The 24,942-nt window shown below is 46.2% G+C and overlaps 1 protein-coding gene across 4 annotated transcripts in view; it reads right to left on the bottom strand.

The window, feature by feature from the left end:
- The window catches only part of smox (spermine oxidase), a 48,244-nt gene extending 26,517 nt beyond the window's left edge, over positions 1-21,727 (bottom strand). The window contains exons 1-2 of one of the 4 annotated variants that reach the window (XM_072576830.1): positions 21,548-21,727; positions 9,294-9,528 (exon numbers count right to left, since the gene is read on the bottom strand). In XM_072576830.1, coding sequence (XP_072432931.1) covers positions 9,294-9,501 — 208 coding nt within the window. In that variant the 5' untranslated portion in view covers positions 9,502-9,528; positions 21,548-21,727. Of the gene's footprint in view, positions 1-9,293; positions 9,529-19,903; positions 20,006-21,547 lie in introns of those variants that run through there. The other 3 variants (XM_072576861.1, XM_072576840.1, XM_072576849.1) reach the window with 3 other exon arrangements.
- Between the last annotated feature and the right edge of the window lie 3,215 nt (positions 21,728-24,942).

The raw sequence follows: 24,942 nt of genomic DNA, 5'->3' as shown, positions 1-24,942 counted from the left end.
CTGCCAGAGGATGTGGTGGAGGCTGGTACAATTGCAACATTTAAAAGATATTTGGATGGGTATCTGAATAGGAAGGGTTTGGAGGAATATGGGCCGGGTGCTGGCAGGTGGGACTAGATTGGTTTGGGATATCTCGTAGGCACGTACGGGTTGGACCGAAGGGTCTGTTTCCATGCTGTACATCTCAATGACTCTATTAATCTTGCGCAATTGATGGTAAAGTTGATATTTTGGGAGAATGAGATTGATTGGCAGTAAGGAATTCTTCAACCAAATGTAACTTGTTAATTTGTTTGGAATGGTTGTTAACTCTGACTTTTAAAGAGAGCTTTCAAACAGCTTCAGCTTCATTAAGTCTAGCTGTGGGTAACTCTCACACCTGTGAATCAGCAGGTTTGGGTTCAAGCTTCACACTAAAGACAACAGTATATCATTCACACTGATATTTCAGTGCAGTACTGCGGGGATCCTGGTCTGTTGGAGTCATAGAGATGTACAGTATAGAAACAGACATCTCAGTCCAACTTTTCTATGCCAAGCAGATATCCTAAATTAATCTAGTCCCATTTGCCAGCACTTGGCCCATATCCCAATTAACCCTTCCTGGTCATATACCCATCCAGATACCTTTTAAATGTTGCAACTGTACTAGCCTCCACCACCTCCTCTGGCATCTCATTCCCTACACGTAACACCCTCTGTGTGAAAACATTGCCCCTTAGGTCTCTTTAAAAATCTTTCCCCTCTCACCTAAAACTACGCTTCCTAGTTTTGGGCTTACCTACCCTGAGAAAAAGACTTTGTCTATTCACCCTATCCATGCCTCTCACGGTTTTATAAACCTTTACAACGTCTCCCCTCAGCCTCTGACACTCCAGGGAAAATAGCCCCAGCCTATTCAGCCTCTCAAACCCTCCAACCCTGGCAATATCCTTGCCAATCTCTTCTGAACCCTTTCACGTTTCACAACATTTTTTTTTACAGGGAGACCAGAATTGCATGCAGTATTCCAAAAGTGACTTAACCAATGTCCTGAACAGCCACAACACTACTTCGCAACTCCTATAAGCAATGCACTGATCAATAAAGGCAAGCGTGCCAAACCTCTTCTTCATTACCCTCTTTACCTGTTTAGGAACTATGAACCTGCATTCCAAAGTCTCCTTGTTCAGTAACACTCCCTTGGACCTTACCACTGAGTGCATAAGTCCTGCCCTGATTTGCCTTTCTGAAGTGCAGCACTTATCTAAATTAAACTGGGCAGACTTTCAGATGAGATGTTAAACCAAGACCTTTACTGTTTTCATGGCCTTTTTATCATTTTGCCAGAGACAAAGCAAGGGTCCATCCTCAGTGTCCTGGCTAAAGACAATTTTAAAAACATCAGATATTATTTCATTGCTGTTTGTGGCAGCATGCGGTATATAAATTGGCTGCTGTGTTTTCTACATGACAACATGTCAAGACAGTTTTATGGTGTTCTGGTATCATGAAAGGTGCGAAAGAAATGAAAGATATTCATTCAAAGATCCTTTCCATTCTGGTTTAATACTGGAGTAAAAGCAACACATGATCTCAGGACAGGCACTGTACCATTGCACATAAACCATACTTTGGCTGAGAAAATACAGCTACACGTGATACTATTAGGCAGGGCAGTAGAGTTTACAATATTCATTGTGGACAGTTTTCTAGTTTTCCTTTGTTTTCTAGTTTCTCTTTCTCTTCCACCAGCTTTTATAAAAAACAGAAAAATTCAAGAATATAAGAATGAGGAGCAGGAGGAGGCCATTCAGCCCCTCGATCCTGCCCCACCATTCAACACTATATTGGCTAATCTTCTTTCTCAGCTCCTCTTTCCCAATTGCTCCCTGAATCCTTCAGTTTTCTGAGATCCAAATACCTCTTAGCTCTAGTTTTAAATGCATGCAATGATAAAGCATCCATGAACCTCAGGGACAGAAAATTCCAAAGATTCACAACTCTTTGGACGATTCGATTTCTCCTCATCTCAACCCTAAAGGTTCACCTGACGATCTTCTACGGCTGTGTCCCTCCTCCCCACGCGCCCCACCCCCCCACACGCCGCCCGCCCTCCCAATGTTCAGGCTCGACAGACAGATGAAATAACCTGTCATTGTTTACCCTGTCAAGCCCCTTCAGAATCTTGTATGCTTACGGCTTGTTCTCCCAAACTCCAGAAAGTATGGAGCCAACCTCCCACTTTAAAACAACCTTCTCCTCACAGCTACCAAACCCAATAAACCTTTACTGCACCACCTCATTCCTTGCATACAGAGACCAAAAATGTGCCCAATACGGCTTTCAATTTTAGCCACTTTTCTTTATTGCAAGAGGATTGGGGTACAGGAATAAAGGGGACAACATTTTTTTTTCCTTCCTATAAACTTCAAGCTAACATTTTGTGTTCCTTCTATAAGTGCACCGAAATCCCTCTGAATATCAAGAACAAAGAACATTACAGCACAGGAAGAGGTCCTTTGGCCCTCAAAGCCTGTGCTGATCCAGATCCTCTATCTAAACCTGCCATCTAGTTTCTAAGAATCTGTGTCCCTTTAGTCCCTGCCATTCATGCCTAGTGATGGGTGAGTGCCGAACCAGACGACACAGTTTAAAAGTACAGCGTAGACCATTTAGGACAGAGATGAGGAGAAACTTCTTCACCCAGAGAGTGGTGGCTGTTTGGAATGCTCTGCCCCAGAGGGCAGTGGAGGCCCAGTCTCTGGATTCATTTAAGAAAGAGCTGGATGGAGCTCTCAAGGATTGTGGAATCAAGGGTTATGGAGGTAAGGCAGGAACAGGATACTGATTAAGGATGATCAGCCATGATCGTATTGAATGGTGGTGCAGACTCGAAGGGCAGAATGGCCTACTCCTACAGCTATTGTCTATTGTATGGAGGGAAGGTCTTACGAGGAAAGGCTGAGGGACTTGAGGCTATTATCGTTGGAGAGAAGAAGGTTGAGAGGTGACTTAATAAAGACATATAAGATAATCAGAGGGTTAGATAGGGTGGACAGGGAGAGCCTTTTTCCAAGAACGGTGACAGCGAGCACAAGGGGGCATAGCTTTAAATTGAGGGGTGATAGATATAGGACAGATGTCAGAGGTAGTTTCTTTACTCAGAGAGTAGTAAGGGTATGGAATGCTTTGCCTGCATTGGTAGTAGATTTGCCAACTTTAAGTACATTTAAGTCGTCATTGGACAAGCATATGGACGTACATGGAATAGTGTAGGTTAGATGGGCTTCAGATTGGAATGACAGGTCGGCGCACCATCGAGGGCCGAAGGGCCTGTACTACGCTGTAATGTTCTATGTTCTATGCATCTGTCTAGATACATCTCAAACGGTGCTACCATTCCCGCCCTGACCCCCTCTGCTGGCAACGCATTCCAGGCATGCACCACCTTCTGTGTGAAGAACTTTCCAAGTATATTTCCCCTAAACTTTCCCCCTCTCACTTTGAACTCATGATCCCTGGTAATTGAGTCGTCCACTCTGGGAAAAAGTTTCCTGCTATCCACCCTACCTATACCATTCATGATTTTGCAGGCCTCAATCAGGTCCCCCCCTTTTCAATGAAAATAATCCTACTCAACCTCTCCTCATAGCTAGCACCCTCCATACCAGGCAACGTCCTGATGAACCTCCTCTGCACCCTGTCCAAAACATCCACATACTTTTGGTAATGTGGTGACCAGAACTGTACGCATTATTCCAAATGTGGCCAAACCAAACTCTTATACAATTGTAATATGACCTGCCAACTCTTGTACTCAATATCACATCCAATGAAGGAAAGCATGCCGTATGCCTTCTTGACCACTCTACTGACCCGTGTTGCCACCTTCACCAAAGATACAGAAGCCTAAACACACACACACACCAGTCGGTTTCATAACAGTTTCTACCCTACTGTTGTTAGAGTACTGAATGGACTCACAAACCCATAACATTCGCCTGTACCCTGTGTTTTGGATTTTGCCGCTGTTTACCTATTATTTACTATCTACGCTACTTAACTCTGCGATCTACCTGTATTGCTCGCAAGACAAAGTTTTCCACGGTGCCTCGTTAAATGTGACAATAAATTCAATTTAATTCAATTCAATATACCTGAACACCCAGATCTTTGTGTACATCAATTTTCCCCAGGACTTTCCCATTTACTGTATAGTTCGCTCTGGAATTGCATCTTCCAAAATGCATCAACTCGTATTTGTCTAGATTGAACTCCACCTGCCATTTCTCTGCCCAACTCTCCAATCTGTCTATCGTCTGCTATATTCTCTGACAATCCCCTTCACTATCTACTACTCCACCAATCTCATTGTCAACTTCAAACTTGCTAATGGGGGAATCTGCACCTTCCTCCAAATCATTTATGTATATCACAAACAACAGTGGTCCCAACACAGATCCTTGTGGGACACCACTGGTCACAACTCTCCATTTTGAGAAGCTCTCTCCATTTTGAGAAGCTCCCTTCCACAAATATTCTTTGTCCCCTGTTGCCCAACCAATTCTCTATCCAACTAACTATCTATTTCACCTTCTTCATCAGCCTACCATGGGGATCCTTATCAAATGCCTTACTAAAGTCCATGTATATGACATTTACATCCCTTCTTTAAACAATCAACTTTGTCACCACTTCAAAGAATTCTATTAGGTTTGGAAGACATGACCTTCCCTGCACAAAACCATGCTGCCTATCACTGATAAGCCCATTTTCTTCCAAATGAGTATATATCCTATCCCTTAGTATCTTCTCCAGTAGCTTCCCTACCACTGACGTCAGGCTCACAGGTCTGTAATTACCCAGATTATCCCTGCTACCCTTTTAATCAAGGGGACAACATTAGCAATTCTCCAGACCTCTGGGACCGCTCCTGTTTTCAAGGATGCTGTAAAGATACCTGTTAAAGCCCCATCTATTTCCTCTCTTGCTTCCCTTAGTAACCTGGGATAGATCCCATCCAGAACTGGGGACTTCTCCACCTTAATGTCTTTAAGAAAACACAACACTTCCTCCCTTCTTATGCCAACTTGACCCAGAGTAATCAAAGATCTGTCCCTAACCTCAACATCTGCCATGTTTCTCTGCTCGGTGAATACCGATACAAAGTACTCATTAAGAATCTCACCCATTTTCTCTGACTCCACGCATATCTTTCCTCCTCTGTCCTTGAGTGGGCCAACCCTTTCTCTAGTTACCCTCTTGATCCTTATATATGAATAAAAGGCTTTGGGGTTTTCCTTAACCCTGCTTGCTAAGGATATCTCATGACCTCTTTTAGCCCGCTTAATTCAAGATTTGTAACTTCCTGGTCATTTTTAAAAAAAAGACTTTGCAGTCTATTATTACCAGCTCAGTGAATTTCCTCACGCTTCCCTGCTTAATACTTTATTGGTCACTTTTCCGCCCACTCGCTTAAATGTCCATAATCCCTTTGAAACCTCTGCATCCTCCTAACAGTTTACACTCAATGTAGACTTCTTGATCTCTTCACCTAAGTCATCAATACAGATTGTAAATGGATGAGGCCACAGCACTGATCCTTACAATACTCCATGAGGCATGACCTTTTGTCCTTCATTTCCAGTCTGCTGACCAATCACAGATAATAATTCATTGCCACTCTTAGATTGGCCTTCAATACACCTATTTACATAATACTGTAGAAAATACATGGTCGAGTCTAACATCTATTGAGCAATGAGCCAAGTATCCATTATTTCCAGGAGCTTCCTCTTTACATTGTAAGGCTGGAATCTCAATCTTTCCTTTAAAATTGTGGCCATTCAGCCCATTGAGTCCACACTGACCCTCTGAAGAGCATCCCACCCAGATCCACCCCGAAACCCTGCATTTTCCATGGCTAATCCACCTAGCCTACACATCCCTGGACACTACAAGCAATTTAGCATGGCCAATCAGCCTAACCTACACATCTTTGGAGTGTGAGAGGAAACCAGAGCACCCCAGAGGAGACACATGCAGATATGGAAAGAATGTCCATGTGGAGTTTGCACAGTTGCACAAGGGTGGAATTGAACCTGGTGTCCCTGGCATTGTGAGACAGCAGTGCTAACCCCTGAGCCACCTGCTTCAAGGTGATTGACATTTTTAACTACAATAACTACCTCAGAGAGGAAGTGATTTATAAGAGGAGTCTGCATTGAGATTATAAATTTGGAATTCCAGTTAAACTGGTGCGATGCTTCGAAGTAATGTTTGTCAGCATCAGGAGTGCACTAAGTGGGTGTAGAGTCAACTGAGATCTGACTCAAATTTCACAACAGAAAAGTCAGCCATTTGGCCCAACTCAGCTATGCTGATGTTTATGCTTCACACAAGTAGAGGGGTAGGGACAGGCAGAGTGGGAACGTTGTGCCAGGAGCCTCATTCTCAGCATCTCCGCCCACTCGACCTTACCTGGAACTATCAGCAGAGTCTTGGACTCCATTTTCTCCTTCCTGTACTCAGCTTCCTGCATTCTCCTTCCTGTATTTAACCAAATTTCATTTACTGCTACTACATGGAGAAGTGCAGTTGTAATATTTCATTTTTAAACCACTCTCTGGGTAAAACGGTTTCTCCTGAATTCCATTTTATTTTATCACTATGTTATATTTGTGATTCCTGTATTTAGGAGAAAATAAAATGGGCATCTGGATGGGTATATGAATAGGAAGGGTTTAAGAGGGATATGGGCTAAGTCATAGAGTCATAGGGATGTACAGTTTCAAGGGAACAAAAAAATGATAATTTCACAAGTTGCTTACTTTTCATGGAAAGCTCACAGGAACTGTGGGAAATAGAATCCCTACTGTCTGAAAACAGGCCATTTGGCCCAACAAGTCCACACCAACCATCCAAAGAGTAACCCATCCCGACCTGTTCCCCAAACTAATGCATCTAACCCACATATCCCTGAACAGAATGGGTAATTTAATGTGGTGAATTCACCTAACCTGCACTTCTTTAGTGTGTGGGAGGAAACCAGCACACCCGAAGGAAACCCATGCAGACATGGGGAGAATGCACAAACTCCACACAAACAGTCGCCTGATGCTGGAATCAAACTCGGGTCCCTGGTGCTGTGAGGCAGCAGTGCTAACCACTGAGCCGCCCCTCAGAGAATTCAATTTTCCATATTGCTGTTCGATCTCAGCACCATTCGTTCCAGTAACACCACTGGTCTTTTGGGCTCTACAGTTAAGACAATTGTTAAAATGGCAATGAATGGGCCTGGCATGGACTACCTCAAAGCACCAGAGACCCAGATTCAATTCCAGCCTCGGGTGACTATCTGTGTGGACTTTGCACATTCTCGCCGTGTCTGCGTGGGTTTCCTCTGGGTGCTCCCATAGTCCAAAGATGTAGAAGTTAGGTAGATTGCCCATAGTGTGTAGGTTAGATGGATTAGCCACAGTAAATGCAAGATTACAGGGATGGCATGAATCTGGGTGAGCTGCTCTAGGGTGAGTCGGTGTGGACTTTTTGGGCCGAATGCCCTGATTCTAAATTCACCGAACATCCTGAGACAGCATCTTCCAAACCCATAACCACTTCCATCTAGAAGGGGCAAGGGCAGCAGATACATGGGAACACTACCTCCTTCAATTTCTCCTCCAAGCCTTTCCTCATCTTGACTTGGAAATATATCGCTGTTCTTTCACTGTCACTGGGTCAAAATCCTGGAACTCCCTCTCTAAGGGCATTGTGGGTCAACCTACAGCAGGTGGACTGCAGCTGTTTAAGAAGCAGCTCACCATCAACTTCTCAAGGGCAACTAGGGACAGGCAATAAATAGGCAGTGACACCCATGTCTCATGAGTGAATAAGATTACAAATAAAAAAAAATTAAGTTCATGCTATAAGCAAATAAAACAATGAAACAGACTGGATTGTCTGAACAGCTTCCTCCAATTACAGTTTTCAAAAAATGGCCACAATATTCCTCCACATATCAATAGTGACCAGGGTGTTATAAAGCATTTTACTTTATACATTCTTTATAGATGGTCACCATTGGCATTTCTTGCTCATCCCTGCTAGTTTGGGATTCAGAAGTTGAGTTTTGCACATCAGCATGGGCAGAAATGCACTTACAAATCTCGTGGGTGTACAGGAGAGCATCACTGAGTACCATCATGCAAGCACTTGACCAACTTCAACAGTATAGCTTCCCATCCTCAACCATATACCACCACCAGTTCTCAGAAAGTGGTATCCCAACAAACTCAGAGTGACTAGTTGTTGATGAATCTTCAGAACCTCCCAAGATTCTACCTTAAATTTAGAAACCTGTAAGTTGTAGGTCAGTCAGCAGTGAAAGCTTTCAAAATCTCAGAAGACTGACCTAAACAAGAACGGAGGAGGATGTGGGCATCAATAGGGTTGAAGAATCAGAATCCCATCATTCAACCTCCCACCTCAGTCTCGTGGGTCATCACAAAATTCACTGAAATTCATGTGGATATTGTTACAGCCAGGCTATCCAAATCATGGAGCATCTTTCCCCTAAATCATACAAAGTCCCATGTGCTCATTGACTGACATTGGCTTCCACTCAGAATCCTTGTGTTCAAAGTCCTCCATAGTCTTAGTCCTCCCCACTCTGTCATTTTGTCTAGCCCCACAACCCTCGGAGATCTCTCGGATCATTCAGTTCTGGTATCTTGCGCATTCCAACTGCCTGGACTCCAAGATCTGGATCTGAAATTTACTCCCTAAACCTCTACACCTGTTTATCTCACCTCACTCTTTTAATATGCTCCTTACAATCGACGTTTTTGACTGTTTTAATGTCTGCCGGTGAAGTCTTGTGTCAGACTTTGCTGATAACACCCCTGTGGTGACTAGATTAGATTAGATTCCCTACAGCACGGAAACAGGCCCTCCGAAGAATAACCCACCCAGACCCATTCCTTAGTCCCTACTAATGCATCTATCACTATGGACAATTTAGCATGGCCAATGGGACTGTGGGAGGAAACCGGAGCACCCAGAGGAAACCCACGCAGACACGGGGGAGAATGTGCACAGTCACCCAAGGCTAGAATTGAACCTGGGACCCTGGCACTGTGAGGCAGCAGTGCTAACCACTGAGCCACTGTGCCACCCCGATGAGCCTTGGGAAGTTTCACTGTGTTAACTCAATGATGGTGTTGTGAAACACTGCACAGTAGAATCCTTCCATTCACCCCATAACATGAGGTGGTTCTTTTGAAAATTTTCAAACAGTAGGAGAGAAGGCTTACCGAGTTTAACACTTTGCACTCTGCCTCCAATTCGCTCAGATGCTTCTAGAATGACAATATCTGTGAATCCATTCGCTAGGAGTTTTTTTGTAGCAGAGAGGCCAGCAAGCCCAGCACCGATAACTACTATTCGAGGTTGTCGCTTTCTCTGGGAGCCACTACTGAGAGGATCATCTGCACTGTCTGAAGATATTTCACAACTTTGCATACCGCCCAAGCTCTTCTTCTATGGAAACTGGGAAAGAAAATAGTAAAAATATTGGTCAACATCATTCATAGTCAAGCAATAACCTTAAAAATAAAAGTAAGTTCTGAGCAGGAGCAGCAGGATAGCCCTTTGAGCCTACCCTGCATTCAATAAGAACATGGTGGCTCATCTTCTCCCTGAATTCTCCCCTCATCTCCACATCCCTCAATTCACCCAATGCTCAAAGATCTGTCAATTTTAGTTTTAAATATATGCAATGGCTAAGCATCCAAAGCCTTCTCAGGTAGAGAATTCCAAAGATACACAACTTTCAGCGTGAAGGAACCTCCAGCCGGTAAAACATGTTACAGAGACAATGGATACCCTCAATGACTGACATTCCCGTTTCCTGATGAAGGGCTTTTGCCCGAAACGTTGATTTCGCTGCTCGTTGGATGCTGCCTGAACTGCTGTGCTCTTCCAGCACCACTAATCCAGTATTTGGTTTTCAGCATCTGCAGTCATTGTTTTTACCTTGCTCAGTTATGTCAGGTAAAACAGAAGCACATACAGGCAAACTGGTGACAATGCTGGCTAGGCAATGCAATGGTAGAATAGGGTGCATCATCCTTCGGGGGCCTGTCATAACTTGGTCGTGAATTCCAGAAAAGGCAAAAATGTCTGTTTCTACACCTCCCCAATGCTTCTGAGTGAGGATCCAACTGGAGATGTATGAGAATTCTCATCAAATTCCAGCCCAGCCTTTGTATGACTTTGGTCTGCCTGAAAGCTGGGTGTGCTGCTCCACCTCTGCCCCCAGTATGGGGTGACTCCAATAGACACCCAGAGTGCTCGCAATGGATCAGCATCTTCAGAATGCACTGCAGCAAGTCACCAAGGCTTCTTCCACACACTGAGCACAGCAAACATACAGGAACACCATCATCTTCAAGTTCCCTTGAAAGTCTCACGCATCATTCCTTCTCCAACTCGTATCATTACTCCTTCATAATGGCCAGCTGAAGAACAGTTATGCGCGAAATGTCAACTCTCCTGCTCCTCAGATGCTGCCTGACGCGCTGTGCCTTTTCCAGTGCCACCCTTTATCTACCCCTTCATCATGGCCGCCTACCTGATAGTATCGTGAAATTAACAAATATCTTAGTACAGAATATGGTTTTAAATTTCTTTTACTTCCAGTTTCTCTTCAGTTCCTGGATGCAGTAAGAGAGATCACAAGGTCACAAATTTGGGCAATTGCTTTCCCAGAAACACTACATGGGTAGTGTCTCCCACCCATCCTCCTCCTCAAACCATAAAAAAGTTCTGTGCGTCAGTTGGTAAGGTGATAAGTATTTGTTTTCATGTTTCTTTTTTTTCCCGGCTGTTTATTTGGGAATTTAGGATAGCGGGAATGGAGGTGAGGGCAGGTGAATGTTCCTCCTGCAGTATGTGGGAAGTAAGGGTCACCTCTATTGTCCCTGCTGACTTCATTTGTGGGAAGTGCACCCAACTCCAGCTCCTTGAGAACTGTGTTAGGGAACTGGAGCTATAGCTGGATGAACTTCGGATCATTCAGGGGGTGTAGGGGGTTATTGAGAGGAGTTATAGGAAGGTAGTTACTCCACAGCCACATGAGGACGGTAGATGGATTACCATCAGGGCTAGGAAAGGGAACTGGCAGGCAGTGCAGGGATCTCCTATGGTGGTTTCCCTCAACAACAATTATATCATTTTGGATACTGTTGATGGGGAGCGACTTACCAGGGGTAAGCAATGGGGCACAGGTCTCTGGCAGAGTCTGTCCCTGTTGCTCAGAGAGGAAGGGGGAAGAGAAGCAGAGCTTTAGTCAGTGGGGACTCCATAGTTAGGGGAGCATATAGGAGGTTCTGTGGGAACAAGAGAGACTCACGATTGGTGTGTTGCCTCCCAGGTGCCTGGGTTCGTGATGTCTGATCGTGTTTTCCAAATCCTTGAGGGAGAGGGGGAAGGGGAGCAGCCACACATTGTGGTCCACATAGGCATCACCAACATAAATAGGAAGAAAGGCGGGGATCTAAGGCAGTAATTCAGGAAGCTGGGGTAGAATCTTAGACCTAGAACAAACAGAGTTGTTATCACTGGTTGTTGCCCGTGCCATGTGCCAGTGAAACAAGGAACAGCGAGAGAGCAGAGCTGAAATCGTGGCTGCAGGGATGGCGCAGGAGGGAGGGTTTTGGATTCTTGAATAATTGGAGCTCTTTCTGGGGAAGATGGGACCTTTACAACAGGATCATCTTCACCTGAACCAGAGGGGTACCAATATCCTGGGGTTGAAATTTGCTAATGCTCTCTCGGGGGGTTTAGACTAATGCAGCAGAAGGACGGGAACCTGAATTGTAGTTTCAGTGTACAGGAGGTTGAAGGTAGTGACATCAGGAATAGGTTTACAAGGTCGCGAGAGAATGTCGGTTTGAAATGTGTGCACTTCAATGCTAGGAGCATCAGGAATAAGGTGGGTGAACTTGCAGCATGGGTTGGTACCTTGGATTTCAATGTTGTGGCCATTTCAGAGACATGGCTAGAGGAGGGGCAGGAATGGTTGTTACAGATTCCGGGATTTAGATGTTTCAGCAAAACAGAGAAGATGGTAAAAGAGGTGGGGGTGTGGCATTGTTACTCAAGGGTAGTACTACAGCAACTGAGATAACATTTGAGGACTCATCCACTGAGGTTAGTTTGGGCTGAGGTTAGAAACAGGAAAAGAGAGGTCACCCTGTTGGGAGTTTTCTATAGGCCTCTGAATTGTTACAGGATGTAGAGGAAAGGTTAGCAAAGACAATTCTCAATAGGAGCAAGAGTAACAGGGTAGTTGTTATGGGAGACTTTAACTTCCCCAACATTGACTGGGAATACTACAATTTACATGGGTCAGTTTTTGTTCAGTGTCTGCAGGAGGGTTTTCTGACACAGTATATAGACAGGCCAACAAGGGGCGATGCCATATTGGATTTGGCAATGGGGAATTAACCTGGCCACATGTTTGATTTGGAGGTAGGTGAGCACTTTGGTGATAGTCACTATAATTCGATTCTTTTTAGATCACTTACAGTGTGGAAACAGGTCCTTCGGCCCAACAAGTCCACACCGACCTGCCGAAGCGCAACCCACCCAGACCCATTCCCCTACATTTACCCCTAACACTACAGGCAATTTAGCATGGCCAATTCACCTACGCTGCACATTTTTGAACTGTGGGAGGAAACTGGAGCACCCGGAGGAAACCCACGCAGACATTGGGAGAATGTGCAAACTCCACACAATCAGTCGTCTGAGGCAGGAATTGAACCCGGGTCTCTGGCGCTGTGAGGCAGCAGTGCTAACCACTGTGCCACCATGCCGCCCACTCTGTTTACAATAGCAACGGGCAGGGATAGGTACATACCGCATGGAAAGAGGTATAACTGGGGGAAAGGCAATTATGATGTGATTTAGGCAAGATTCAGGATACATACCATGGGGAAGGAAACTGTTGGGGATGGACACACTTGAAATGTGGAGCTCATTCAAGGACCAGCTAGGGAGGTAGTTGTTGAGAGAGGGAGCCATGGTTTACTAAAGAAGTTGAAGCTCTTGTCAAGAGGAAGAGGAAGGCTTATGTGAGGATGTGGCATGAAGCCACAGTTAGGGGCCTTGGGAGATTTTCATTAGCCAGAAAAGATCTGAAGAGAGGGCTAAGAAGAGCCAGGAGGGGACATGAGAAGTTTTTGGTGGATAGGATCAAGGAAAATCCTAAGGCCTTCTATATGGGATATCAGGAATAAAAGAATGACTAGAGTAAGATTAGGGCCAATCAAAGATAATAGTGTAAAGTTGTATGTGGAATCTGAGGACATAGGGGAAGCGCTTAATGAATACTTTTTGTCAGTATTCACATTGGAAAAGGACAATGTTAGTGAGAATACGGAGATACAGGCGACTAGATTAGATGGTATTGAGGTTGACAAAGAGCAGGTTTTAGCAATTTTGGAAGATCTGAAAATAGATAAGACCCCGGGGGCGGATGGGATTTATCGTCAGCTTCTCTGGGAAGCCAGTGAGGAGATTGCAAAGCCTTTGGCTTCAATCTTTATGTCATCATTGTCAACAGGAGCAGTGCCAGAAGACTGGAGGATAGCAAATGTTGTTCCCTTGTTTAAGGAGGGGAGTCGGGACAATCCTGGTAATTATAGGGCAGTGAGATTTATTTTGATTATGGGTAAAGTGTTGGAAAAGATTAGAAGAGATAGGATTTATAATTACCTGGAAATGAATAATTTGATTAAGGAGAGTCAATATGGTTTTGTGAAGGGTAGGTCATGTTTCATGAACCTTATTGAGTTAGAACATAGAACAATACAGCACAGAACAGGCCCTTCGGCCCACGATGTTGTGCCAAACATTTGTCCCAGCTTAAGCACCTATCCATGTACCTATCCAATTGCCGCTTAAAGGTCACCAATGATTCTGACTCTGCCACTCCCACAGGCAGCATATTACATGTCCCCACCACTCTCTGGGTAAAGAATCTACCCCTGACATTCCCCCTATACATTCCACCCTTCACCTAAAATTTATGTCCCCTTGTAACACTCTGTTGTACCTGGGGAAAAAGTCTCTGACTGTCTACTCTACCTATTGCCCTGATCATCTTATAAACCTCTATCAAGTCACCCCTCATCCTTCGCCGTTCCAATGAGAAAAGGCCTAGCATTCTTAACCTATCCTCGTACGACCTATTCTCCATTCCAGGCAACATCATGGTAAATCTCCTCTGCACCCTCTCCAAAGCTTCCACATCTTTCCTAAAGTGAGGCGACCAGAACTGCACACAGTACTCCAAATGTGGCCTTACCAAGGTCCTGTATAGCTGCAACATCACCTCACGACTCTTGAATTCAATCCCTCTGCTAATCAATGCTAATACACCATAGGCCTTCTTACAAGCTCTATCCACCTGAGTAGCAACTTTCAAAGAGCTATGAACATAGACCCCAAGATCCCTATGTTCCTCCACCTTACTAAGAACCCTACCATTAACCCTGTATTCCGCATTCTTATTTGTCCTTCCAAAACGGACAACCTCACACTTGACAGGGTTGAACTCCATCTGCCACTCCTCAGCCCAGCTCTGCATCATATCTATGTTCCTTTGCAGCTGACAACAGCCCTCCTCACTATCCACAACTCCACCAATCTTCATATCGTCTGCAAATTTACTGACCCACCCTTCGACTCCCTCTTCCAAGTCATTAATAAACATTACAAACAGCAGAGGACCCAGAACTGATCCCTGCAGAACCACACTTATAGCTGGGCTCCAGGCTGAATATTTACCATCTACCACCACTCTGACTTCAACCAGTTAGCCAGTTCTCTACCCAACTGGCCAAATTTCCCACTATCCCATGCCTCCTGACTTTCCGCATAAGCCTACCATGGGGAACCTTATCAAATGCCTTACTAAAATCTATGTACACTACATCCACTGCTCTACCCTCATCCACATGCTTGGTCACCTCCTCAAAGAATTCAATAAGACTTGTAAGGCAAGACCTACCCCTCACAAATCCGTGCTGGCTGTCCCTAATCAAGCAGTGTCTATCCCTCAGTATACCCTTTCCATTACTTTGTCTACCACCAAAGTAAGACTAACTGGCCTGTAATTCCTGGTTTTATCCCTATTCCCTGTCTTCAAGAAGGTGACAAAACAGATGGATGAAGGTAAAGCAGTTGATGTGGTGTATATGGATTTCAGTAAGGTGTGTAATGAGGTTCCACATGGTAGGCTATTGCACAAAATACGGAGTTTTGAGATTGAAGGTGATTTAGTGGTTTGGATCAGAAATTGGCCAGCTGAAAAAAGACAGAGGGTGGTAATTGATGGGAAATGTTCATCCTGGAGCTCAGTTAGCAGCGGGGTGCTGCAAGGATCTGTTTTCGGCCCTCTGCTGTTTGTCATTTTTATAAATGATCTAGAGGTGGGTGTTGAAGGATGGGTTAGTAAGTTTGCAGATGACACTAAGGTAGGCAGAGTTTTGGATGGTGCCGAAGGATGTCGTGGGTTACAGAGGGACATAGATAAGATGCAGAGCTGAGTTGAGAAGTGGCAAATGGAGTTTAATGTGGAAAAGTGTGAGGTTGTTCACTTCAGAAGAAGTAACAGGAATGCAGAGTACTGGCTTAAAGGTAAAATTCTTGACAGTGTAGATAAAGAGAGAGATCTTAGTGTCCAGGTGCATAAACCTCTGAAAGTTGCTACCCAGGTTGATATGGTTGTTAAGAAGGCATATGGTGCATTGGTGTTTATTGGTAGAGGGATTGAGTTTCGGAGCCATGAGGTCATGTTTCAGCTGTACAAGACACTGGTAAGGCCACACCTGGAGTATTGCATGCAGTTCTGGTCACCGCATTATCGGAAAGATGTGGACACTTTAGAAAGAGTTCAGAGGAGATTTACTATGATGTTGCCTGGTATGGAAGGAAGGTCTTATAAGGAAAGGCTGAGGGAACTGAGGCTGTTTTCATTGGAGAGAAGAAGGTTGAGAGGTGATTTAATCAAGACATATAAGATAACCAGAAAGTTAGATAGGGCGCACAGTGACAGCCTTTTTCTTTGGATGGTGAAAGCTAACGTGAGGGGGCATAGCTGTAAATTGAGGGATGATAGATTTAGGACAGATATCAGGGTAGTTTCTTCACTCAGAGAGTAGTTGGGGCATGGAACAGCCTGCCTGCAACAGTAGTAGTCTCACCAACGTAAAGGGCGTTTAAATGGGCATTCAACAAACATATGGATAATAATGGAATGGTGTTGGTTAGACGGGCATCAGATTAATTTCGCATTCTGTGTTCTAGCAGATTGTGGTGCATGTACCAAACAAGCTGCCAAAGGAAGTGGTGGAGGCCTGTATAATTACAACATTCAAAAGGCATCTGGATGGGTATATGAAAAGGAAGGGTTTAGAGGGAAATGGGTCAAATGCTGGCAAATGGGACTAGATTTATTTAAGATACCTGGTCAGCATGGACTAGTTGAACTGGAGGGTCTATTTCCACGTTGTATGTCTCTATGGCTCTGTGACTCTATGGCTCATTGTATCTTTGCTGGCACTTTGGGATACTCACTCATCCTTTTTCCCCACTCCTATGTCATAGCGATGGAAGGATTGGTCCACTTCCTTTTCTGCTTTCAGCCAGTGCATTCCACATCATAACAACTTGCAAAACAATACTGCCTTGGGCTCGTTTGCAAATAATCTTAAATTTCTGCTTTTTGCTTCAGATCTCTAAAGTTCTTTGTTTTATTGGTGCTGTACAGACTGGAATTGTACACTGAAACCCAGTGAATCATAGGTGCAGAAGACTCCATGGGGAATTGTCCAGAAATTGAAGATCGTAAACAGGCAATTCCCCTGCATCTAGGAGAAAGTCAGGACTGCAGATGCTGAAGATCAGAGCTGAAAATGTGTTGCTGGAAAAGCGCAGCAGGTCAGGCAGCATCCAAGGAGCCTGATTCCTGAAGAAGGGCTTATGCCTGAAATGTTGATTCTCCTGCTCCTTGGATGCTGCCTGACCTGCTGCGCTTTTCCAGCAACACATTTTTCAATTCCCCTGCATCTGAAAGTCTCCACAAGAAAAGCCCTTAACATCAGAGAAATCAAGAGTGTACCACTTCCGTTAAGTTGATAGTTACCGAGGAAAAGGTTTGACTATTGTTTGGTGAGTTGTTATGGTGTAGCTAGCTGTAAAGGCAGTGAAAGCAGGTTCAAAAGCAATCTTCAGAAAGGGGATTGGAAATTGCCTCAGAACTGCCTGGAAGTGACTGGCTTTGCTGTAAACAAATGCAAACATTTTCAATTTTCTATGACATTAGGTTTCATTACAAACTATTTTAGGACAACAAACAAAAGGTCAAAAGACACGTGCTGCAAAAGAACAGGCCCTTTGGTCCTCCAAGCCTGTGCCGATCATCACACCCTAACTCAACTGAAAAGCAAACCTTCTGCCCTTCTGTCCATATCCCCCTAATCCCTCCCTGCTCATGTCACCATCCAAAAACCTCTTAAATGTCACCAATGTGCCAGCTTCCACCACCTCTTCTGGCAGTGCATTCCAATCCCCTAATCATTCAAATAATAATTCTCATTTATATATCAAAAACATTTGTGCACTAACGTCTAACCCAGTGACTCGTAAAAACCAACTGTTCTCCCTTTTTTATTTCCTTGAAAACCTTCTTCTTTGTTCTTGTTTACACTTCAGTCCCACGCTCCTGATCTTTGGGCATTCAGTGCAGAGCGAGGAGGGTAGGTCAGAGGACCTCCTCGTGGGTCTGCTCCTGGCCTGGTCAAATTGGCCATAAATAGATCCAGGCAGTGGGCCGTGGAGGGGGTCATTATGGCTGATTGCCTGCCCCTCTTCTGCAGGAATGTCAGAGCCCGGGTGTCCCTGGAGAAGGAGAACACGGTGTCCACCAACACCTTTGAGATTTTCAGGGAAAGGTGGGTGTATTATTCACTCTCGCAGGGAGAGTGTATTATTTTCCCCTCCCCCACTCTATTTTGATTTGATGCCTGCCCTCCCCTTCACTGTTTGATCTCACAGCATTTCCCTCTGAGAAGGGCACAATAGACAATAGACAATAGGTGTAGGAGTAGGCCATTCTGCCCTTCGAGCCTGCACCATTATTCAATATGATCATGGCTGATCATCCTTAATCAGTATCCTGTTCCTGCCTTACCTCCATAACCCTTGACTCCACTATCTTTAAGAGCTCTATCCAATTCTTTCTTAAATGAATCCAGAGACTGGGCCTCCACTGTCCTCTGGGGCAGAGCATTCCACACAGCCACCACTCTCTGGGTGAAAAAGTTTCTCCTCATCTCTGTCCTAAATGGTCTACCCCGTATTTTTAAGCTGTGTCCTCTGGTTTGGCACTCACCCATCAGCAGAAACATGTTTCCTGCCTCCAGAGTGTCCAATCCTTTAATAATCTTATATGTCTCAATCAGATCCCCTCTCAGTCTTCTAAACTCAAGGGTATACAAGCCCAGTCACTCCAGTCTTTCAGTGTAAGGTAATCCCGCTATTCCAGGAATTGACCTCATGAACCTACGCTGCACTCCCTCAATAGCCAGAATGTCTTTCCTCAAATTTGGAGACCAGAACTGCACACACTACTCCAGGTGTGGTCTCACCAGGGCCCTGTACAGCTGCAGAAGAACCTCTTTGCTTCTATACTCAATCCCTCTTGTTATGAAGGCCAGCATGCTATTAGTACTGCTTGTCACTGGCCACCCTAGTGTTATCTTTCTTCCTAATAGTGGAAGTTGAATAAAGATTTGTACACCTGTTGTCTCACACCTGCACACACACACACATGCTGGGGAAAATATATGCATTACCGCTGTTAGGCGGTACGATGGGGGTAAAGACATTTTTAAAAGAAATTTTCCTGAGTGTTCATGAAAATTGTAGAACTATGAAATGGCGGAAACCACAGGAGAAGATTTCAGGTGCTCATCTGACAGAGGTTCCCATGATTTACCAACACGCAGGTGAAAGGAAGACAGTTCAATGAGACGTACTGCTCCAGGGAAAAGACATTTCTCTTACAAGGGACTGGAGAACGAGGAACTGCTTCCCTTGGAGAGGGGAAGGACAAGACATTGGGCAGAAGTTTTCAAAATCATGAAGGTTCTGGAACAGAGTGAATAGGGAGAAACTGTTCCCACTTGTAAACAGATGGGAAAGTAGAGAGCACCATATTCAAACAGTTTGCAAAAGAAGCAAGTGTGAGATGAGAAAATGCTGTGGTGGAAGAGTGGTGGGAGCATTCAAGGATGATTATTTAAATAGAAATAAGTAGAGGGAAAGGGAAACGGCTGGAAATTGGCACTGAGCCAAAATGCTCAGGGAGCTAGTGCGGACAAGTTGGGCCGAATGGTCTCCTTCTGCATTTGAACAATTCTGCGGTTCTGTTCTCCAGAAAACACAAATAACAGTGCACAAAGATGATGGTTAGAGTTCCACTTATAAGTCATTTCTTCTGTAATTGGACGGTTGCCCTTTTGCAATCCCACATTATCGCCAAAATGTGTGGTGCTGGAGAAGCACAGCAGCTCAGGCAGCGTCCGAGGAGCAGGAGAAGGCACATCAGGGTTTATGCCCGAAACGTCGATCCTCCTGCTCCTCGGACGCTGCCTGACCTGCTGTGCTTTTCCAGCACCACATTTACCGACTCTGACTCTCCAGCATCTGCGGTCCTCACTTTCCCCCGGCCCAGATTATAGAAAAACCGCGCTTTAGAAACAGCCCTGAAAAGCGCTGGCGATGTAATCGCGTTACAGCCAACACGCGGTTCAAAAGTCCGCGCTGTGGAAACTGAGTCCTGATTCGTTACCTGCCTTGCAGCGCGTTATAAAAGAACGGCGGTACCTAGAAAGCTGGTGGGCGAGGAGACTGTGAGCAGGTCTGTTGTGGTTAGCGAGTGGCCAGCCCAGTGGGTTCGGCAATCTGAAGGGATGGGGTTTTAAACGGGAGGCCCGCCTCCCTACAGGGTTTGGAGATGCTGCAAACGTGGGAGCACATGATCCATGGGCAGCTCTGAAGACAGCACCTTGCACACCCAATGTCCCTCCTTTCAGGGGCGGGGAAACCCCAAGCACTGTCTGGGATGCATAAACTCCACACACTCCTCTGAAAATCTTTGCATGATACGAAGTAAATATTTCACAAAAGGATTCCCCCTCTCACCAGTGAGGTATTGGCGCGACATTCCGCACCAGTCTGTGACTATCTCACGTTCATCACACAAATACTTAAGGACTTTCATTGCAGTCCTAAAGTTCTCCTCAGAGTGACAGGGAGGGATGGGAACTGCTAAGTTTGACCACTTTCATCCGAGAGCAGTGAAACCTCCCGTGCACTGGCAAAATGACGACTTCATGATAAAGTAACATCCCCCGGTTTTGAAAATATTCTTCCAGCCGTCACAGTTCCACATGTAAACAGCCTGATGAAACCTGACCCCAGGAATAGCCTGAGTGCTATTTGCCTCTGACACTGACTCCACAGCGTTCGCTACATGTTAAATGCGCTCATGAGACGGGGTAACTGATGAAAATGGGGGGCTGCTGTGAACGTGGTAGCGCCAGCATGGATCAAACGGGCCGAATGAGCGAGCTCCCGGGAATAGTCCTGAGCCAACGCGGCGAACTTTAGCCCAGATGCTGAAACGAATTCAAAACAAAACGGGACCCCTCACAATGCAGGTGTGCAAACCCAAGTCTGGAACATGGAAAGTCTTTGCTCACAATAGTTCAACTGCTTTGAAAAGGAACCAAAACCCCTTACCGCTGAAACGCTCCCAGCTAGAATTTTTTGTATAAATAAATTAAGTGTAGCGGGTCTGAGAAACTCGGTGTTCGGGCCAAAAAGAGAAATCTTGTTTGCAAGTAAGTTGTTACCAAACAGGATATCAAATAGACCCAGTGGGGGATAATGGTTTTTCAAAAGTGCTGATATAAAAACCGAGCGAAATGATACATGGAGAGCCAGGGCATCATCGTCGATTTTTAGCGATAACATTTTTTATTTAAAAAAACAACAATCCTTCACTTTCCCCTTCAAATCTGTCGAACAGCAGCGGAGACAGTCTCTGCCAACCGAGCGGTGTGTTGCCACGTACTGACGGTGGACAAAGCAATACTCTATCCGTGTGTGCAACAACAACAACTTGGTTTCTCTGGAGACAAACACAGTCCGTCGCCAAAGAGCACTTCGTTCATGATATTAAAAACGGGGAAAGGATCGCGGTGACAGACAGGTCAGCATCCCAGCCGGGGCATCAAAAGCCCTCAGGTCCCAGACAACCACAACCGCCCCCCCACCCCCCCAGGACCTTCCGTTCGTGAATCATCAGTCGTGAAGGGACACTATTCCCCTCCGATTAAAAAAAAAAGGAATATTTATACCGACGGCCCTCCATTGCAATGAGACGGAGTTTTAACAAAGGGTTTTCTCACGAAAACAAAAAAGGATCTACCTTGCCCCGATCTTCCACCCGCAACACAGAATCACCAGCTGAGCCCCGGCCGTGCGCCTCCGCTTGCCCAGCGTTCCGCTCCTCTCTCTCTCCCCTCTCTCTCTCTCTCTCTCCCTGTCTCCGCCTGTTTTGCAGCTGATCCGGAGAAACCCAGAAGGAGCCAGCGAGTCCCTGCCGACAGCTCGGCGCAGGCGCAGAACGCCGCCACTGTGTCAATTTCATGTGTCAATTTCAGCCAGAGTGCGCGCGCACCACGTGCTCACCCCAGGCACAGGCGGTCGCCTCCGCCCGAACCGCCACTTCCACCAATTAGCCACCATTGCCCCTCGCCACACTCAACATTCACTCAGGCCAGCCCACAAATGTCCATCCAAGCCACCCAACAATACCCACCCAAACCACTCGACACAATACCCAAACAGGAGAGGGTGGAGTGGATAGGTGGAAGATAGGCAGGTCGGACAAGTCAAGGAGACAGGAACTGAGCTGCAAGTTTGAAACTAGGATGAGGTGGGGGAGGGGGAAGTGAGGAAGCTGTTGAAGTCCACATTGATGCCCTGGGGTTGAAGTGTTCCGAGGCGGAAGATGAGGCGTTCTTCCTCCAGGCGTCTGGTGGTGAGGGAGCGGCGGTGAAGGAGGCCCAGGACCTCCATGTCCTCGGCAGAGTGGGAGGGGGAGTTGAAATGTTGGGCCACGGGGCGGTTTGGTTGATTGGTGCGGGTGTCTCGGAGATGTTCCCTAAAGCGCTCTGCTAGGAGGCGCCCAGTCTCCCCAATGTAGAGGAGACCACATCGGGAGCAACGGATACAATAAATGATATTGGTGGATGTGCAGGTGAAACTTTGATGGATGTGGAAGGCTCCTTTAGGGCCTTGGATAGAGGTGAGGGAGGAGGTGTGGTAACAGGTTTTACAGTTCCTGCGGTGGCAGGGGAAAGTGCCAGAATGGGAGGGTGGGTCGTAGGGGGGTGTGGACCTGACCAGGTAGTCACGGAGGGAACGGTCTTTGCGGAAGGCGGAAAGGGGTGGGGAGGGAAATATATTCCTGGTTGTGGGGTCTTTTTGGAGGTGGCGGAAATGTCGGTGGATGATTTGGTTGATGCGAAGGTTTGTAGGGTGGAAGGTGAGCACCAGGGGCGTTCTGTCCTTGTTTCGGTTGGAGGGGTGGGGTCTGAGGGCGGAGGTGCGGGATGTGGACGAGATGCGTTGGAGGGCATCTTTAACCACATGGGAAGGGAAATTGCGGTCTCTAAAGAAGGAGGCCATCTGGTGTGTCCTATCGTGGAACTGGTCCTCCTGGGAGCAGATACGGCAGAGGCGGAGAAATTGGGAATACGGGATGGCATTTTTGCAAGAGATAGGGTGGGAAGAGGTGTAATCCAGGTAGATATGGGAGTCAGTGGGTTTGTAAAAAATGTCAGTGTCAAGTCGGTCGTCACTAATGGAGATGGAGAGGTCCAGGAAGGGGAGCGAGGTGTCAGAGATAGTCCAGGTAAATTTAAGGTCAGGGTGGAATGTGTTGGTGAAGTTGATGAATTGCTCAACCTCCTCACGGGAGCACGAGGTGGCACCAATGCAGTCATCAATGTAGCGGAGGAAGAGGTGGGGAGTGGTGCCGGTGTAATTACGGAAGATCAACTGTTCTACATATCCAACAAAGAGACAGGCATAGCTGGGGCCCATACGTGTTCCCATGGCTACGCCTTTGGTCTGGAGGAAGTGGGAGGATTCAAAGGAGAAATTATTAAGGGTGAGGACCAGTTCGGCCAAACGAATGAGAGTGTCAGTGGAAGGGTACTGTTGGGGACGTCTGGAGAGGAAAAAACGGAGAGCTTGGAGGCCCTGGTCATGGCGAATGGAGGTGTAGAGGGATTGGATATCCATGGACGAGATGCGTTGGAGGGCATCTTTAACCACGTGGGAAGGGAAATCTACTCCACCCTCTCCTACTTGACCTATCACCTTCATCTCCTCCCCCACTCACCCATTGTACTCTATGCTACTCTCTCCCCACCCCCACCCTCCTCTAGTTTTTCTCTCCATGCTTCAGGCTCACTGCCTTTATTGCTGATGCAGGGCTTTTGCCCGAAACGTCGATTTCGCTGCTCGTTGGATGCTGCCTGAACTGCTGTGCTCTTCCAGCACCACTAATCCAGTGTTTGGTTTTCAGCATCTGCAGTCATTGTTTTTACAATACCCAAACAAACCATCGCCCACCTCACGCCCACAATACTGCCCAAAACCCCTCTCCACGGTACCCAACAAACCGACCCCTCCTCTCACCCACAATACTGAATCAAACCACTCTCCACAATACCCAACCAAACCATTTCCCTCCTCACATCCACAATACCCACCCAAACCACTCTCCACATTACCCAACCAAACCATCCCCTCCTCACAACCACATTACCCACCCAAAACCCACCTCACAATACCCAACCAAACCATCACCCTCCTCACACCCACTATGCCCAAACAAACCATCCCCCTCCTCACACCCACAATACCGAACCAAACCATCCCCCTCCTCACACCATCAATACCCAACCAAACTCCTTCTCACACCCGCAATAAAGACCAAAACCACTCTCCACAATACCCAACCAAACCATCCCCCTCCTCACACCCACTATACCCAAACAAACCATCCCCCTCCTCACACCCACAATACCGAACCAAACCATCCCCCTCCTCACACCACCAATACCCAACCAAACCATACCCCTTCTCACACCCGCAATAAAGTCCAAAACCACTCTCCACAATACCCAACCAAACCATCCCCCTCCTCACACCCACTATACCCAAACAAACCATCCCCCTCCTCACACCCACAATACCGAACCAAACCATCCCCCTCCTCACACCACCAATACCCAACCAAACCATCCCCCTCCTCACACCCACTATACCCAAACAAACCATCCCCCTCCTCACACCCACAATACCGAACCAAACCATCCCCCTCCTCACACCACCAATACCCAACCAAACCATACCCCTTCTCACACCCGCAATAAAGACCAAAACCACTCTCTACAATACCCAACCAAATCATCCCACTCCTCACACTCACAATACCCAAAAAAAACACTCTCCACAATACCCAACCAAACCATGCCCCTCCTCAAATCCACAATACTGACCCAAACCACGCTCCACAATACACAACCAAGCCATCCCCCTCCTAACACCCACAATACCCACCCTAACCCCTGTACACATTACCCAAAAAACCATCCACCTCCTCACACACACAAGAACGACCCAAACCAATCTCCAAAATACCCAAACAAACCATCCCCCTCCTCACACCCACAATACCCACCCAAACCACTCTCCATAATACACAACCAAACCAACCCCTACACACACCCACAATACTGACCCAAA

This window comes from Chiloscyllium punctatum, chromosome 1, assembly GCF_047496795.1.
Source record: "Chiloscyllium punctatum isolate Juve2018m chromosome 1, sChiPun1.3, whole genome shotgun sequence".
Lineage (NCBI taxonomy): Eukaryota > Metazoa > Chordata > Chondrichthyes > Orectolobiformes > Hemiscylliidae > Chiloscyllium > Chiloscyllium punctatum.
This window is presented reverse-complemented; position numbering and strand designations above follow the sequence as displayed.